This window comes from Choristoneura fumiferana, chromosome 21, assembly GCF_025370935.1.
Source record: "Choristoneura fumiferana chromosome 21, NRCan_CFum_1, whole genome shotgun sequence".
Taxonomy (NCBI): Eukaryota; Metazoa; Arthropoda; class Insecta; order Lepidoptera; family Tortricidae; genus Choristoneura; species Choristoneura fumiferana.
Window position 1 is genome coordinate 11,564,386 of NC_133492.1, and position 19,875 is coordinate 11,584,260.

At 40.2% G+C, this 19,875-nt stretch overlaps 1 protein-coding gene across 1 annotated transcript in view; it reads right to left on the reverse strand.

Moving 5' to 3' along the window:
* Positions 1-292: 292 nt before the first annotated feature.
* LOC141439992 (furin-like protease 2) overlaps positions 293-19,875 on the reverse strand; it is a 207,508-nt gene continuing 187,925 nt past the window's right edge. Inside the window, 12 exon segments of the mRNA XM_074104450.1 lie at positions 293-3,409; positions 7,707-7,851; positions 10,531-10,622; positions 11,207-11,462; positions 12,739-12,878; positions 14,199-14,357; positions 15,114-15,347; positions 15,860-17,656; positions 17,752-18,059; positions 18,134-18,231; positions 18,234-18,267; positions 18,357-18,521. Coding sequence (XP_073960551.1) covers positions 3,244-3,409; positions 7,707-7,851; positions 10,531-10,622; positions 11,207-11,462; positions 12,739-12,878; positions 14,199-14,357; positions 15,114-15,347; positions 15,860-17,656; positions 17,752-18,059; positions 18,134-18,231; positions 18,234-18,267; positions 18,357-18,521 — 3,594 coding nt within the window. The 3' untranslated portion in view covers positions 293-3,243.

Genomic DNA, 19,875 nt, shown 5'->3' on the forward strand with positions numbered 1-19,875 from the left:
TATTGTCCACGACCGCATTAACATTTAGACTACAGCCGATACCCAAAAGCACAGGCCAATATCTTGCTATTTTAATAGGATCCGATGGACAGTATTATTGTGGCCTCCGTGTCCTCTTTTATTCGTATTGGGGATGTGATTGGTTTTTATAGGGATGTTGTGCGATTACCTACAACGTTTTGGGTCGCGGCGGGAGCAGCCTGTACGTTTATTTTTGTATAGTCATGGATTAGGGCTTTTTATTTCAGGTCGCAGTTCGCTTGATTGGGTGCTTTAAAAACAAACAACGGCGTAACACATATTTCTTTTATTACAAATATTAATTGCACATAAGATCATTTCATACAAAAATATATTCTTAATTAAAAATATTCCCATTAAAATAAATCTATAAAACTGCAATAAATACCATATTCATCAGACAAATACATATTTTATCGTTTTTGAGTAAACATAATGTTCGACTTACTTAAATTTTCGTAGGCACTAAAATTTAACAAAAATGCACGAAAGTCAGATGTCAAGATTAATTAATTCAAGTACCTACTTAAAATAAAATTTCCTATCGACAAATTGATACAAAAAAACCTAAACAAGTACTTACCTATTAATAATTAACAAGATTCTACTTCATAATTGGCAAGACAGCCAAAGAAGAAAGAGAAGAGAACCGAGTTATTGTTTAATGGAACTTTTAATTTAGTTTGGAAACTAACTATAGTTAGTCACCATTTGTTTGACGTTGTCATTATTTTATTTATCAATAATTCAACAATAATTACACTTATTTACATTTGTGATGAGAATTGGTAACAGTACGTCTTTGATAAGGCTGGATTTGTGTTAATAGCATAGGAAAATGAGTTATTACAATAATATTTATATATTGAAATAATATTAACACATCCAAAGATAAAATAATAACGTCAAACTAACACGTATCCAGCCTTAGAGAACAAATTAGTATATATTTTATTATAGCCGTTTTATGACTTAATTATTAAATATGAGGAAAAATACTTGAATGATCAAATTTAAACTTTTGAAAATTTCATAAAATAGCATTTGCATTACAGATGTGGGTATTTGCTAATTATATTTCGTATTTTTAATATTTAATTTGACATTTAAAATTTATGGAAGATTTGTAACTGTCTTGGTGTAGTTCGTTAAACTGCTACCAACTAAGTATACAAAACCTCTAAAGCAAAATTGATGATAAAATAACCGTAGTAGATTTATAAGGAATTAAAGTGATTACAATTTTACTAATTACATTAAAACTAAGGCATATAATTGTCAACTTAAAAAAGAAAGTATGGTTTCACTAAATATTACTATTAATATTTTTGCTAATAAAATAATATACGGCTACGTGGGACGCACTGAGAGTAAATTGTACAACATATGGTAACTTTGTGACCTACTTGCTAAAATTAGATAATAAGCTTAGTCATTTTTAAGAAGCGATGCGTATAAAATTGTGACGTCATAATAAGAGAGCTCGAGTCGATAGAACGACGTATCAAATCTGGCATCGACTATGGCGTGGTTAATCAGTGACTAGTTTGCTGTTGCTGCAGTATCAAACAATACCAATGGGTACCTATAGTTGAAACACAAGTAGTTGAAGTTAAAGATAACTGTGGACGTGGCCAACTTAGCTCAGTGACTATCCAAGACTGAACCATGCGCTATCAGTTTTAGATGTAGCTTATTTTGAAACTTGATGTATCAAGATAGAAGTTGCTGCTGCTATTCTGGCAAGACGATGTTAGAATATTAATTTATATTATCAAATCTTGTAGTTAGTCGTAATTAGGACTAGCTAGCTTTGAAGTAATGGTGTACCTATACAGTGCTCTAGGATAAAACACGAACACTAAGTTTGAACCAGATTACTCGCTAATCAGACACGATCGAGTCTAATGTAAACTTCGAGTACACAAACAAGGCAACAGCAAACACAAGGGTAATCAATATTACAGGTAGGTAAGCTTCCATATCACAATACGAGAGACGTAACCAGGCGACTACTCCGCCGCTATCCCTCTAACATTTTTGTTCAATTACAATTCATATCTAGCTAGCTATTTTATATACATACTTAGCGGGCATTCGACAGTACGTACTCGTTTACATCATTAATGGTCTAAATTGATGTGTTGAAAATTTCATACGGATACAATTATGCATAAATTATTCGTAAATAAACGATTGTATGAGTAACGAATATGGGACATTCATGTTATTCTAATACATATTAAAATTTATATTACATAGGCAGGCTGTAAGTAACCCATCAACATAAACTCACCAATAACGCGCCAACAACATGATTTCACATAAATATTCGAAATTTCCAACATTGTAAATGTGCCTACCACTAAATTTGTGACTTACATCGAAACTCATTATGTTTCACGTCGAATGCACTAGTGATTCGCGTGTACAAATGACTTATGCCTTGGGTTGCCAGGTTTTAGAAATGTCCAGGTTTTAAATTTTTGTTGAACAGAAAACAGGGCACGCGGTAGCCGGTAGGCATCATTATTTTGAAATTATCAATCCAACAACATGTCACCGTTCCGCCCGCTGTTTGGCGGCACACTTTTACAGACGTATTTTGCAAGTTCAATCTACACATAGATCACACTCCTAGATCAAGACTATACCAATTCAAAATAATCCACCATTTTCCTTCCTTCCAGAAATTGAATGAACTCTAAATTAAAATGGGTTATTATTTAGAGTGGATATACCTTGATCTAGGAGTGCGAAATATTTACGGCTTATTATTAACGACAGAAGTAAATTGAACTCTTATTTGCTTGTCTAAGAAAACCCAATTCTAACCTAAAACCTTACTTTGTGCATATTATTCCAATAAACAAGTCAAAGCATCAAATTGGTTTTGTTATTACTTTAAGGAAACGATTTGATTTATTTAAGTTACGAATACTGATTTGGTAGCGAAATGGAAGGTAACATTTTAGGTTAGAGTTCATCTCACTTTTTTACAATACGCGAACTTACACGATCGCACCTTGAGAATGAGACCAAACAATATTTGACACCTCTCAAAAATTACACTAGAAGCATTATAATGCTTTTATTTTGCGCGCCGACATTTGTTTAATGACGATCTGATTCTCAACATGCAGCTATGTTAGCACTAGCATCCAGGGATGGAATTTACCGGCAAGTCTTCCTGGCAACCCGCGTTTAGTATCACAGCGCGCGCTAGGTGGCGTGTTCAAGCAGCGGCTCTTGGTCAAGCGCCGCCGGGCACTTGGATCTCGCGGCGAGCACGGACACTTCGCCGTCGTCCGCGCAAGCGAGCGGCGAATATACCACGCCGCGGGACCGGGAGCCGGGGGAGCGCTTGCTACGTACCTGCAGAGAAAGACTGTTTTAAAAAACATTTATTACTGGCCTTTAGGCTGCTTGTTTACTGGAGCAGAGCGGGGAACGGAGCGGTGAGCGAGATATAAATCTACCAATAGAATTACATAAAATCTCTGCTCTTCCTTAGTGGACAGGTAACTATACCTGGCGCAGAATGTCGCTGCACGCGGGGCAATAAAAAGTGCGAGCACAGTGGAGCATATCGCACGCTCACTCGCACTTATGGTATGGGTCTTATGCCAACGCGTAGTGAAGCACAACGCGCGTATCGATATGTTATCGGTAAATGTTTACAAGATTAAAATCGAACAATAAGTCGTATTAGACGGTTCTGGCGGAAAATCAGCGCGCTGGCGTTTAACGCCTCAGCATAATGCTGAGTCAGCGACCGTTTCACTTTTGCGGTGACACACAAAATTGTGTATTATGTTACTATTTTCATGTGTTTTCATGTATTTTTTTTGGTTGATTTGTGTGTAATTGTGTAAATTTTATTGTATTTGTGTGTCTTCCGTATTGGTGAATAAATGTCTTCTTTCTTTATTTCTTTCTATTTTTTGTATGTGCATTTATTTTAAGTTATTAACTTAATTTTATTGACATATAATAATTATTGATGAATGCTGAAATAATAACTCAGTATTTAAATACTACCCACATTATTGTAATTAAATAATTAATTTGCTAATGACTATTCACATACCCACTGCTTCGAAATTACTCTCATTAACTAATAAATAATTAAAAGTGACCGATATTTCTTGATAATAGTTTTGAAGCGGATACATTAGGTACTCACTATTTCAGTTCTATCGATAGCGTGTTCTCGACGCAAGCACAACATTACGCGACAATCTGCGCCAAAAATTCATATACAACTGGGAAGCGGAGCGAGAACGCAGAGCGAGTGGGAAAACAGTCCGCAACTCCGCTCCGCATTACTTTTTTGCTCCGTTCCGTTATCTAGCTTCGTGCCTCCGCAACTCCGCTTCGCATTAAGTACTTTCTCGCTCGGCATTTAGCAGTGGCTGCATGCAGAGCGTTCAGCGACTGGAGGGCGTATTTAGTATTTTGACATGGCAACGTTAAACAGCAGAGCTGCCTCAAGGAATGTTAGAAGAATTAGCGATTTCTTGTCATAGGTAGCTAACAAGTCCGTCCCAGGTGATTTTCCACCGGCGAGGCGAGACGAGACGAGGTGAGACGAGAATCGAAATTTGTATGGCGGCGCCCGCACCGGCTCGGAGCGGGCGCGCGAGAATGCATACAAATTTAAATTCTCATCTCGCCTGATCTCGTCTCGCCTCGCCGGTGGAAAATCAACATAAGAGAAGACCTTTTTCCACACAGACGCGTAAATGATGATAAATAATACCGGCATTTGAACCTAGGACCTATAGTTTTTTTATAGTTAAGGGCCCTATTCAGTAGGCTTGCCGGTCGTCAATGATATAAAAATAGTTATTTATCAATAATTTGACTGACGACCGGATGGCAAAGTGGTTAGAGAACCTGACTACAAAGCTTGATTCCCGGCCAGGACAGATATTTGAATGAATATGATAAGTATGTTTATCCGTTGCCTAGTATCCATCTATCCATAGTACAAGCTTTGCTTAGTTTGGGACTAAGTCAATAAGGGTTTTCAAAGAGGCGAAATATCGCTAGATGGCGTTAGTATCGTGATTCGTGAGGTCCATTTGACGTTTGACGTTTGCTTGCGATTGGCTCATTTAGTTTTTTAACCAATCACGAGCAAACGTCAAACGTCAAACGGCCCTCACGATACTAACGCCATCTAGCGATATTTCGCCTCTGTCAGAAACCCTCATTGGTGTCAGGTGTCCTATGATATTTATTTATTTGAAAACTGCCTATACCTATGACTCGGGCTGGTCCAAATAATCCAAATAGTGATGGGTGGCAAAAATAAATATAGTCTTATTTCAAATGATACGCCCCCAATTGATTACTCGTACATTGCGCCGTCAAACACTGTCCCATCCTTATCAAGTGTGATGAAAACATTCGAAATACACGAAGTGAGAAAAATACGAGTACCTATAAGCAAAAAAATAAAAGACATTTATACAGTACAATCAAAAAAAAATATATATTTTTTCGTTCTAATAGACTGTATTTAAGCCCCATTATCGTACAGTACAAAGGCCTCTCTAGTTATTAGATATACATAGATCATGTTTTGCTACCAGGCCAAAGTATCCACACCATTTCGATTTCAGTTTGACCTTAGGTTTGTTTGTTTCAGGTTATACCTTACCATCTTTTATTAAAAAATCTATAGTACCTATATGGTAATAAAATTAAAGGATTTAAAGAAGAACCAATTCTTGATATTCAGAAATTAACAGCACAATTTTTTTCAAAATAAGTATGCAGCAAAACGATGCAAGTGTTCAACATTCCCGGACTAAACAAAAGACGATACAGCTCACGCGATATCGTCCCCAAAAGCGAAATAACGTCTAGCGCTAGGGAAATTAGATTCCACTGCGGTATTTGTCGTGGTTTTTTCTGTAACTTTGTTATTTTTAAATTAAAGCTTACGTTGTCTGTTGCAGGTGAAAAACAAGCAATTATTAATTCAAACAAAATTCTAGCGTAGAATTAGATCTCAAATTGAAGTCAGCGGAATAGAATAAAAGTGATTACAAAACTGAATGGCCTGGGACACCAAAAGCTAGCTAAGCGAATGGTTGAACTTAGAAAAAGCAAAATAAAAGGTTTACCAAAAATGGTTCGACTAATTGATTTATTCCGACAAGCAAGACATCTGTGTGGGTTTTTTCTGAACGTAATCAAATCACATAATTATAGTAACACAAGTGACACTACTCGAATGTCATATGAGAGCGCTTAGAAATGCTAGCATAGGTTACCGACACTTAATTTTAATTTGACCCATTCCCAACGGCAAATTACACTGGGCACAAATTATTCGCACCCAGCAAGTATGCTTGCGGTACGGTTCATGCGCCCATGAACATAGCTTTACGTCTGATTGATTAATTGACATCGAGTCAAGTATTACACGCCCCAACCGCACCTATAAAGGATTAAATTTGCTTAATACATTAATGGGTAGTTCTACAAACGTTTCGACCGCTACCAGTTTCCAGTCGCTTATACTGCAGAAATCAGTCAGGTAGAATGGAAGGATTACATAGAACTACTAGCCGTTACCCGCGACTCCGTCGGCGTAGAATTCGTTTATCGCTATCACGCCGGATATTCCCCCGATCATTATTATTTTTACCTATCCCGATAAAAACTATCCTATGCCCTTTTCCGGGACTCAAATCTGTATTTAATCTAAATCGGTTCAATGATTTAGACGTGATGAAGTAACAAACAAACAAATTTCTTCAATACCTATATTATGCGTCAGGAAACTGATAGTGGCCGGTGGATACGTTCGTAGAACACACACACAAACGGCCACTGTAATGTTGCCGAAACGTCGAGGTAAATATTACTCGTGTGTGTTAGCGTGATAAGTCCTGTGCGTGGTATGTTGACTACGTTCGTAGAACTACCCTAATAAATAAATAATATCCTTTATAGGTTGAAGGATTAATCTGAGCACGTTTAACTAAAGTGCGGTTGCGCGCACTGAAGTTAGAAACAGGAGATTATATCGTGCTGGTGACCGTGTACAGAATAATCTCGCTTTGACTGAAGTTTATTACGTCTAGTGCAGTTGCTGGTTGCTGGGGGGCTACTATGAAATTCGAAAATCGTAGTTCGTATCGCACCATCCCTCTCACTCTCGTATTAAATAATATAAGCGTCAGCGGGACGGCAAGATACGAAGTTCGAATTTTGCACTACGTAGTACAGGGTCTGTTCTGATCGCAGTGCCGTGCAATATAAATCAGTCGCATATGAATTGACTTTGACTAATGCAGTTAAATGGTGGCATTAATCAATTAAATGGAACGCGAGAATATTAGGCGTGTGTTTGAAGCATTAACAGAGGTTTTCATTAACAAGAAAAACTGGCCAAGATAGGTTAGTTTTTTTACGGGTTATTTGATAATTCTGAAGACTTTATCAATGATTTTGATTTGGCATGTTTTATGTACGCAAAACTGTAATTGTAAATGTTTTTACACACCTAAAATCTCAAGCACTGAACCTAAATATCGTAAAGATCAGAATAAATATCATGAAAAATCAGAATAAAGAATAAAGGATAAATTTCCTTCAATTGGATATTAAGAAAGTCAGCTTAAGACTGCATACTAGCCGGCTATGGTTAACAAAACGCAACGGACGAAGTGGCGTCTCGGCGCAACAGGCCACTTGCACGGCGGCGACCACGCCGGTCAAGCGGCGCGCACGGCGCTGGCTGACGGACGTGCAGCGCGCCCCACTCCGCGATGCGGCGCTTGCCCGCCACGGACGAGTTTATGCAGTCCCCTGCAACAGTGCCGACGTACAAACACATTGCACAAGGGAAGCCATCACGAAACTACCAAATCGAATGACATCAAATTATTTGAAGAAGCCCGTCTCACGGCGTTAAGACGCAAAACGGGGTGACATTCTTTCCCGGCCAGGATAATACCGACATGGAAATACCGACCCTGTTTTTTGTGTATACGCTCATAGAAACTGACGAGAGCTTCTATGGGCGTGTACACGAAAAACAGGGTCGGTATTTCCATCCCGGTATTATCCGGGCCGGGAAAGAGTGTCACTCGCAAAACGCCAATTACGTAAAGAAATGCCTAAGTCCTCCTACACGTACACATACAACTCAGCTGGGCAACTGTACCTACTGTCAAGCATAGAGTATTTAAAGCCAGCCATATCAGAGCCCATAATAGGCGTCTTTAATAGAATTAGTTTTTTAGGGTTGTCGTCATCGAAACCGATGAAGAGGACTATTATGAGGGAAGCCCATCAGAACCCAAAGATAATGAATTTACAGTCAAGTACGATAAGATGTCATGACATGACCTTAATGTGAAGATAATGAAGTCGTGTGTACATATATTTGTAAATTTGGCCGTACCGATCTCTTTGTAGTTGACTATACTTTGTAAGTACTACCTGCATCAATATTTGCCACAGTGGAGCGTGCAAAAATATGTGAAACGTCCTACGCCCTAGAAATAGAGTCGTATCAGATATTATTGCATGCTTTGTAGTGCCAGATATTGGTGCTGGTGACTATACCTATTGTAGTTCACCTAAATTTCACTGCTAAATCGTAACATCAACAGTTTAGAACATTTTAAATTTTAATTTATTAAATTGACCGATTGGGTTCCATGCGACGGGCACCGGAGCAGAGGCAAACCTAGGAGGAGATGGACCGATTCCAGACAGATTGGTAAGAGCTGGCCAAGAGTAGAGACGAGTGGAATAAGAAAGGGGAGGCTTTTGCCCTGCAGTGGGACACATTATAAGCTATTAAAAAAAATAACAGAGGAGTTCCGAAAGGTCGTATTGCATTCTATAAAGTCGCGAAAAAAAGTACATCTAATTCAATAAAGCAACTGTTGCGTCAACAGACAATGTACACAGAACACACTATCCGAACAGATTCAAATGAATGCCATACGAGAACACCAGAATATCCATTAGTTCATATAACCGCTCCCGTTTGTGTTATTAAATTTAATTTGCATGTCGTTTCCAGGAAAGCAACGGCTCTCGCCAAAAACAATATTTATTGAATTTAAATGATGTATGATGATAATTTACAACTTCCCTGGATGGTCGTAATCAATATTGATAGCTTAATAATACGCAAACTCGCAAAATGATGCCCGTCGTACAGGGAGTGTATTACTGATTAATTATTATACTCCATCATATTAAATTTTGCAGTCAAATAATAAATTAATACTGATATTGGAACTTACGTTATGATGCTTTTGTACTTTTTTTTGTACAGTCACCTCCCGGCCTATAAACAAGTCCCACTCACTGCTGGGCATATGCTACTTATAGATCCCACACGAGCTTAGTGTGGATGGGTAAATTCACGTAGACCATTGAAGTGCTTTGTAGATGTCATTACGAACATATTGTCGAAAAACTCACGAGGTGGGTATCCATGTTCGAACGCACGATACTCCTCATGAGAGGCCGTAGGTGGAATCACAAGTTTATCTCTGTTTCGGTCTCTGGTGGCTTGGACGGAACCCTTCATGTCCAAGTCAGAATCGCACTTAACCAGATTTATTTCCAAAACAGCGACAATTTCATTATTTATTGAAACGATAAGAAATAAACTGAAATAGCTCAAATTATGGGCCGTAGGTCCTTGTACAAGTACAAAGGCGAAACAATTTTCCGTCGGGTGTATTCTATTTCTAGCAGGAAACTCATTAAATGGAAACAAACCATCTGCGCTATGTTGAAACAGTTAAATGAAAAATATCGTTCCATTTATAAAACTACTCTCTGATACCAACCAACAATAGTTTATTGTAAAGGTTACTTCATTGAGTTTCTTGCCGGGTTCTTCTCAAAGGAGGTTTTTCCGACCCGGTGGTATATATTTTGATATTCGTTAGTGCTTGTAATAGCCTAAATTGTACAAAGATATTTTTAACTTGAGATAGATAAAATACAAGTTGTTATACCTAATTTAAATGACTAAATATATACATATCGTAAGCGTGTTCAGATTTTTTTTATTAAAGGTACTTTTAACTTACTGGCCTTTTAGAAATAAAGCAATTTTCAGCAAAAATTAGGAACTGGGCCCAATTACATAATAAAGTACAAGCTAAACAAAATCGTTAATAAGCTTGTATTTTGTTATGCAATTGGGCCCGTCTTGTGAAATCAACATCAAAATACCTATTACGTTTACGATTTACATACACCAATTCAGGTCTGTCGATCACCCCATTCATTAGAGCAACATGCAAACGACACGAAGTTATTTGTTGTAATGGTAAAAATTCAGCAATCAAATAGCGACTAAATGTGGATTAAAGGAACCAAACCGTGGCTCTTTTTCAAGGTGAGTTCGAAAGGAAATCCTGCAGAACTCAGGAAGGAATGGAAATCCGAGAACTGCAAAACTCTTTACGAGTGGTAAGTGAATGAGTTCATTCAAAATCATGTTTTCCTTACCTGTTTCAGGGTGACAATGACAGCAGTCTGCTTCCGTGGAATTGGTGGCGGTGCCTCTTTCAGCGCAACACGTCACACATTGATTGTTTAGCCTAAAGCAAGATAAAGTAATTTAAATAATTGAAACATCTGTAGTTTTATGGTGACATTGTTACATCTTCGTTTTCCAATTCGTGTTCGTAGGTTGAAGACTGGTATATTATTTTGAACGTTCATGACGACTTTCTTGGGAATTAAACAAAAACATCTCAGGTGTATTGCGAAAAAAAATAATATAAGTTATGAATGCCTCCTGATCAGATCATACATGAAGTCTTGAACTAAATGTTGAAATTTTTCGCAATTTTTATTAGCAACCCCTACATTTCACTTCCTCTGCCAGTACTATCATTCGTGACTTAACTGAATTAAATATCAGCAATACAAAATAAGTGATTACTGAATCAACGCCCAGGTGTGGTAATTGTCCAACGAGATGCATGGATGACCTGGTTGAAGCTGCAGGTTCACGGTCACGGTGGATGCAGGCCGCTTCCAACCGAACTAACTGGAGGGCTATGGGCGAGGCCTATATCTAACAGTGGACGTCCTATACGGCTGATGATGATGATGATAAATGTGTTAATGATAAAATTACAAGTCTCAATATACTTTGATAGTGATGTTATTAACTAACCTGTCTAACCGCAGTGGCCTGGAGCAAGCTGTGCAACTGAACTGGCCGGGACCAGAGCACGTCCGGCAAGTGGAGTCGCACGCCTTGCACGTGCCACTAGTCGCATCGTAGTACTGCGAGCCGAGGCACTCCATACAGAGCCCGCCATCTAGCATGAAGCGCGGCGGGCACGACTTGCAGTGGAGAGGGCCCGAGCCGTCGCACTCGCGGCAGTAGTGGTGGCAGTGCCGGCAGCCGTCTGATGTCTGGTAGAAACCTGAGCCGATAGTTTTTAATTAGTTAAGAAAGCTAGCAAACTCCAGAGGCTTGGAATCGTTTTATTTTTCCAGGAGAACTCATGCTGAAAAGTATTGATCCAGGACAAGCTAAATCAATTAACGGAAACTTTTATTTGCTTATTTTTACTAAAATTAGTTAAAGTGGGAGAACATACGTTTTCTACATGTAGTGCCGACCCAGATTCCAGATAGACAAAATGAGCGAGAGGTTGTTAAATTTATTAAAAATAGTGAAGCCAGAATATTGCTTGTATTCGTCTCCGGATCCTTTTCTAATTATACGTCGTCTTCTCACTGAAGACATGATGACATCTTGGCAACGTATGTACACGTTGTGTATATCAAAGGAAGTTATTATAATTCTTGCTCTTATTTGTCTCACAAATTTTATGCTGTTTTGCGTTGTCCTTGAATCAAGAGACATAATGGGGACATTCTTCTAAGTCGCTACGCTCTAGACTTAATCAGTTAGTCGCTGTCTTAGGTTGGGGATTGATATCGTATTCTAAACTTTCATGACTACTTTCTTAGGAAAATAGTGTGGCGGTTTCCCTTTGCCGTTCAGATTGAAATTCTGGAGCCCGGAATTCACAGTTGGCAATAGACCGCTGCTGCCTTCTCATATCAGATCCTATATTCACCTTATAAGGGCTACGCTAGCTGACGCGCTTTGCAAGGAGCGGCTTTACGTTTATTGCAAAATAGCATGAGCAGCGCTAACTGCACGCGACGGATTTTACCTGTAACCTCGCAGGCGTGCGCCCGCTCCGTGCACTCGCGCCAGCTAGCGTAGGCCCTAAGACACCTTCTGAAGGGGATGATGGTGGTATATTTCAGTAGGTGATTGACGTCGTTTAAGGAGAAGAGACGTTGTTGTCAAGAGACCACGATCATAAGATCGAGTGTGTCCTCAGAAGGACAGTTCGTTATGTTCTCAAAAGAACATCGGAGCTACGACGACATGTTCACTCCTCGACGGCCGCGCGCATAAAAGAAAGGACGGACGAAGGCGATGCCGCGCCGAGTGTTGTAGAGACGCTAGCGAGAGATCCGAGCGTTGCGCTCACACATCCTCTCGCTCATTTAGAGCGAAAGCGCGGCGAACCGACGTCCCCTTTCTGTCCTCCGGGAACCTCGCACTAGTTGCGCCTTGATTATTTTGTATATATATAATTATTTTGTAAATAAACTTCTTCTTCTTCTACACAATCAATTAGGGAGTTTTATTTCGCACACCAAACCTCTCTAAATTACCTTGCGGACACTCTGGATGGCACTCGCCGGCCGCAAGCCGCCATCCAGCTGGGCACGACGCGCACTGGTCGCGTCGCGGTCCGATGCAAGTCCGACACGACAGGTAACACTTGGAACACGTGCTGCGATCCGCGTAGTAACTGTCAAGGGATAACAAGTGTGCAGAATTACAACTATAGCGAAGCAAGCGCAAGGCTCTCTAGGCAACCTAGTGTAGTGGACACGTCGACTGCCGCTACTATTTCGTGAAGACGGCTACGATCTACAACCTTAGTCTAAAAATCCCCAATTAAATAGCGACCCAGATAATCCAGAATTGGGCAAGTGACCATTATTTCATCTATTTTCAACAGTTATTTTAAATCAATTAGCTACCTACTAGTTTTTAAATGGAAATCCCTAAGAAATATTCTTCTCAAAATGTTTTTCAAAAGAACACCCATGGAAAATTTCTTGTCTCTACACTTAGCGATTGAGATCTAGGGATTTTACAAGAGTAAGTACATTCCGATATATATTATTAGCTGTTGCCCGTAATTCTATCTGTGAATCGTTCGTTCGTTTATTGCTATCCAGTGGAAACTATGCAATACTTCATGATAAAAGCTAACCTATCCTTCTTAAGGTCTCAAACTGTCTCCATGCCACATTTCATTCAAATCGGTTCAACAGTTTAAGCGTGAAGATGAACCAAACAGACAATCAGACAGAGTTATTTTCGCATTTATAATATTAGTAAGGATGTCAAGTTGCAATGCAAACGTGTAAAGCGCGATTTTACTAGGATAATCTTGCAAAAAAATTAAATTCAGAGTGGGTGGTAACAGTTATTTCCGCGGAACGACATAGCTAAATCATAGTCGCGTGTCACGCGATGTTAATGCAACATGACGTACTTGAGTAATGGTTTTCGTCATCTTGACAATGAAACCGTAATGGATCGGATAATGTGTCATTTACTACTTTACTTACGTAGGGCCCCTTTTAAATCTAATGCCCTTTCTGAAATGGTAGGAGCAGCTGAAATCTTGTTTGAATGAAAAATTACATTGACCTGGTGCTGTTAAACGCTCAATTTTGCTTAACTAAAGTGTAAATAGGTACCGTAATGGTGTTATCTTCAGAGGCTTATACATAGTCTAACATTTGGTCACATGGAAGCCGTTGTGTGTGATGCTCTGAAAATAGGTTCTGGTTGAGAATGAAATGCGTCAGTGTTGTGTGGTGATGATAGTTGGGTTTGTGTGCTTTGTGTGTTCTTACAGTGTATTGTATGTATGTATGTAAACTCTTTATTGTACAAAAGAAAAGAAACAAAATACAATTGACAAACTTAAAACTTTGTATTATTTATAGCTATTGTAAGGTCGCGGGTGAGCAAAGTAATTGTTTTAGTTCATTGATATGGAACTCTGCAAAACGCCTGATTCATAAACTGGTCTAAACAGTGTTGAACTCACCCGTCGGCGCAAGCGGTCCTGCAAGCGCCAGACTGCAGACGCAGCGAGCCAGCGCAAGTCGTGCAGTTGAGTCGCGACGCGCAGTCCGCGCAGCCGTGCACGCAGCGCGCGCACCGCCCCGCCTCCGAATAGTAGCCGCGCGCGCATTCCGACACGCATCTACTGGAATACCTTCATATCAACTTATATTCCAACACCTCCACAAAGATGGCTATCATAATAATAATAATAAGTCAATTAACCCTTAAATTTACAAAATTGAAAAGGTTCATGATCGTCGTTACCTTTTAGTCTAAAAAATTCTACAATACAATAAAAATACTAAAAATTGGTCTTGAATCATGTGCAATTTGGTGCACACTGTCAATTTAACGGTTAAGGGGCTACGCTAGCTGGCGCGGGTGCACGGAGCGGGCGCACGCCTGCGGGTGCGGGTACTGGTAAAATCCGTCGCACGCGAGCGCTTGCTCATACTAATTTCAATAGGCATAGCATAGACCCTAATTGTTTACTAGCGAAAGCTTCTTCCTTATCTAAACAAATTTCTAGAAGTATAACTGCTCCAGATCAAAGTCCATCTAATGTGTGAGGCACGCCCAGCAAACGCCTGGGGGTCGGGTCCTTTGAACCGTGAGTTCATGGTTGGCTGTCCGTTCAATCTCTTCTTGATAAAGAACCACGGATTGGTTCGAAACAAGTTCGGTATGCCTCGGCTATTAATACGTGAATGCATCTTATTTTAATGGCATCGTGATTTTTTATTGTAAAGTGTAGTCCTTATAATGTATATCTAAGGACAAAAGATACATAATGAGATGACAAAAATTATAATTACCTTTCGCATCGAAAGCCTTTTTAATTATTTTAAAATGACTCATGAAATTTTTATTTATTCTCATACTCCGGAATACATACTTGTTATCCTGTAAAAGATTAGGCGAAGGGCATGTAAGGCACTGCTCGTCAGCAGCGCCGTAGCAAGTGTCGCATGCAGCGTTGCAGCGTCGGCAGAACCCGCCATCGGCGAACTCTGATGTTGCGCAGTGGTCGCCCCCGATGGGGACACACTTGCCCTTTTTGTTAAGTTCCCAACCATTTTCGCAAGCCATGCAGAAAGCGCTCGTACACGATGTGCAGCCTACTTGACACCTGGAAATGAAAATAATAAATGAAATTCTGTAAGAAAGGAAGAAAGAAAGAAAAAAACATTGCCCATTCAAAAAATACATATTCGTGATAAGGTACATATGCATTCAGCTATATGGATATGGCAAAAGGTTCAGGCTCAGCATGTGCAAGATCATTTATTTAAGTCAACCTATATATAATAGGGCCCACAGACGACACGAAAAATCCTACGGTTAGATTGCACCGGTCGATCAGTCCGATTTATCATACACACACGCTGGAGTTTATGTAGCAATCTTCATTTCAGTTCCGATTGCGATCGACGACGCAATAGCCTAATTCATCCGTTACGAGTAATCTATTCGATTTTTGATACTGTTCCGTTCGACGGTACAGTTACAAAAAAATCGTACAAATCTGAACAGTTTTCTCACACATAGTTACGATGTACCTGTAGAACGGTGCAGTCTGATCGTTAGGATTTTTCGTGGCATTTGTGCGTCCTATAAACGGAATTGTTTTATAAAACTTACTTTACGCATTCTTTTCTTTTTTTATCCGCGTAGAATCTCGGAGGACATGAAGTGACGCAGCGTCCATCCAATGTGTAGTGTGAGGGATGACAAGTCACGCACTGCATCTCTCCTGGTCCTTCGCAGGTGTCGCACGTAGGATGACACTTGGCGCAGCCGTAGTCTTCAGTTTCATAATAAGAAGGCGGACAAGATGCCATACAAGTACCGCCGTGAAGTAACAGATGATGGTCACAGGAATTGCATGCGTCCGCTCGTTCAGAACAAGTCGCGCAATGAGCAGCGCATGGCCGGCAAACTGAGGAATCGCTGTCCTCCCAATAACCATCTGGACATTGTTGCAAACATACAGCTAGATCTGCCACTAATAAATGAGCAGGAGCACACGTTAGACAAGAGTCTAATCCGGGACCTACGCAAGTCTCGCACGACTCGTGACACGGCCAACACACCCCGCCTTGATTCGCGTAGCTTCTAGGAGGGCAGCGAGACACGCAGGCGTCGTCCAATCTATAATGTTTACAAGCGATGCACTGAGAGGGTCCTTTACCATAGCAGCCTTGAGAATCGCATTCGGGATCACAGTCATGCACGACGCGCCTATCATTGCTATCAGCCAGGACACTCTCCCCCTGCGGTGAGGGGACGTTATGTCCGTCGAGCCGAGCTACCGCCTTTTCCGGATCGGAACCCGCGGCGAATAGCGTTGGAAAATTTTGATAGTTGGTAAACGCGTCAGTATTGTAAAAAGAATCCCCGATCGTATCATAACCGTCCGCAGCGGTTGGGAAAGCGAAGGCGGGAGCTCCGGGTGATGGTCTCTTTGAACGTAGCCTGACTGGATCGATGTTTGTCCCGTAAAATATAAGTTGCCATTTCTTTAGAATACCAGGTTGATTCACATGTCTATTACCACCGTTGATGATTTGCAGCGTCCATCTTCCTTCTGCCTGTTCACCCCAGAAATGAACACTTAGGAATGGCCAATCGTCGAAGTTGGAGCTAACGACATCACGAGGTCTCTCAAATAGCAGAGTTGAGACCGTACCCATAGGGGATTTTAACACTATACGCAAGTTACCACGAGGGAAGAATCTTAATGATATTTTACATTGCACATGTTCCAGAAATCGCACTTCGTTGACTGTTCCACTGCAACCATTCACATCCATGTGCGTTGCTAATGTATAGCCAAAAGTGGATTCGATAGGTTTATCTTCGTTGATTTCTTGGGATTTGCAGATATGTTGCGGCGGTACCGATACCCACTGTTCAGCTAAACTAACCATCTCAGAGGCATCCATTAAACCGTATCCAAATTTGTGACTGACTTTTTTCTTAACACCGTTGACTATCCAGCCTGTTTCTCTTTCTAGCGGTTGAGGCCGTGATGTCAAAACTACTAAATATTGCATATCCCTCCATGTCAAGTCTGGGTTAGCTTCGAGAGCTAACGCACAAATACCGGCAGCAAGTGGTGCAGACGCGGATGTTCCTGTGTGTTCTACAGTACAAATGTGGTCAGGTCTCAACCTACCGTCCATATCAACAGTAGCTACACTCTTATCGTGCCCTGGAGTCCCTGAACTATAAGTAGTAGCTAAAGTGGACGAGCATTCTTCTAAATACCACGGTTTATATCCACCTTGGGTGGCACTAGAGATCGAAAGTGTGAATATACTATTTGTATAGCCATCGCAATTGCAAGAGTCTGTATGTCTTCCTCCATTTCCTGATGCCCATACAAATATAGACCCTTTGCCTCTGCGACCACTCGTGACTCCATAAATAAATGCTCTGTAAAATTAAACAAAATGTAAGTATATAAGTATAAGTATAACATATAAATCACATTACTTTTGATGCAGTTAATTTGTTTAGACGAATATTACCTCCGTGCCAACGGCCCTGGTCCATCAACAGTCTTGCCGTCATCCTCAGGTCCCCACGAAGCACTATATACATCTATGTGATCAGGATTAAGCCCCAGAGCCCTAGCTTCCACGGCATCATTGACCACTCCGTCCAACATCCGTACACCACCTATACTAGCATTATAGGCTATTCCTACTCCGCAATACTGATTATACGCGACTGCAGCCACTTCCCCGGCACATCTCGTGCCGTGTTTATTATCACCATTGTCCTGTGGCATAGGATCGTCATCATTACCATTAATATCGGTTGATGCAACCGGATCCTGTAAGAGAACAAGAAGTAAATTAATATTTTTATCTTTGACAGCCCAATAATACAAATTGAATTTTTACTTACATAGTTTTGTGCTAAGTCAGGGTGATTTGTTTGTATTCCATCATCTAAGATCGACACAACGACACCTTTGCCTGTGTAGCCTTTTTGCCATGCCGGGACACATTCATGTCCAGGCCGTCTTTTGCTCCACCGTTCTGTAGCAAATATGAACTTAAGTCAGTTTCGGCAACTCACAAAATTATGTACATACAAAAAGTTTAAAGACGATATCAAATGTACTGACCAAATACCATTGCTCTTTGAACAGTGGGTCGGGAAAGAAGGCGGCTGACGTGAGCGCGCGATGGTGAGGACGATGCGACGGCAGTCGCCGCGGCCAAGCGCCTTCGTACTGTGAGTAGTCGCGTTTGACTCTCCGCCGCTCTCGCTGTTGCTGTACCCATTGTACCTAAAATAATAATAATAGAAAAACATTCAAATTGTGCTGTTTTTTCGACATGTAATGTACATTTTCTCCAGTGTGCTTGGAAATGTCCGCCTAACTGTCGCAAAAAAAAATACACCACCTGAGTGGCCGGGAAATTGTATGAAATTCCATACAGTTTTTTACTTTTTAAATTCGCGTTTTGACTACGGTAAGTCAATCTAAACAGCCTAGCTAGCTAAGCTTCGTCCATCAAACTCTACTCAATCACGAATTGCTTTTTTTTTGGTCTCGGCAGTAATGTACTATTACTATTATTGACGAAATGAATTTGCATTTTCCACGGAATAAAAGACTAACATTCAAAAAGTGCAATTTCACGCAGCAGACAACCTAGATGGGTATAGTGTATTTAGCATGAAAAACACCTTGAGCAAATCGTCCCACGAGTTTTATTGCTTTTTCACAAGTCCCGCCTGAGGTCGGCCCGACAGAACGTTGCAATTTCTCCTCAGCTGCCAACTACGTAGAGTTGTGGGAAGATAACAGAATTTTAAAATTCGCGGCGTTAAATTGCGTTAGGTCTTAGCACTGGGTACTCTAATTTCATTAGCAACAATGGCAAGTAAAAATGGTAGTGGAATAAGAGCCGCTCGCGTAACACAGGGGTCGGAACGAGACATAAGGACGAGGCAGGGGTCAGCGGCCACTGTTTGTCTCATTCCTCCCCCCTTAATTTAATAAAAAATCCACACATTTCCTGTTTTCCTCTCTCGTAGGATGCAATATTCACACAATTTATATGACAACAAATGAGTCAGGACAGAGGTTAAATCACGTGTTTTACTTGATAGTTATCTAAGTTACTTGTTCATTTACTTTTTCTTTGTCTAGCTCTATCTGTACAATTAAAGGTTTATTAGAATGTATTGTGTTAGATAAAAATCACCAGCAGATGTTCCTGCGCACCGAATTCTCCGGAGGGTGTGGTGTTCGGAGTGTTCCGTCATTTTAGGGAAGCGACGACGATGTCATTCAACAGTCTTTGTCTTTTTTGTGTTTTGTTATATTATACTTATCCACATATAATTGAATTAAATTTTACAGCGGATTGGTTTTATTACTGAAATGTTGTATTTATTCATGGTATTGTATTGTATTGTAAAACTCTTTATACGTAAAAAAACAGAACACAGGATATAATGATATAATGATAAATAATAAGCAAAATCATTGATAAATAATAAGTTCTTGTTGTTTTCTATACCTAATCTTCATTAATTTTGCTAACAGTTACAAAAATTTATATTGCCTAGGCTTATCTAGGTATTTTCCGTAGGTACAAATTGTTCTTACAAAACCGAGTCGTATTGACATC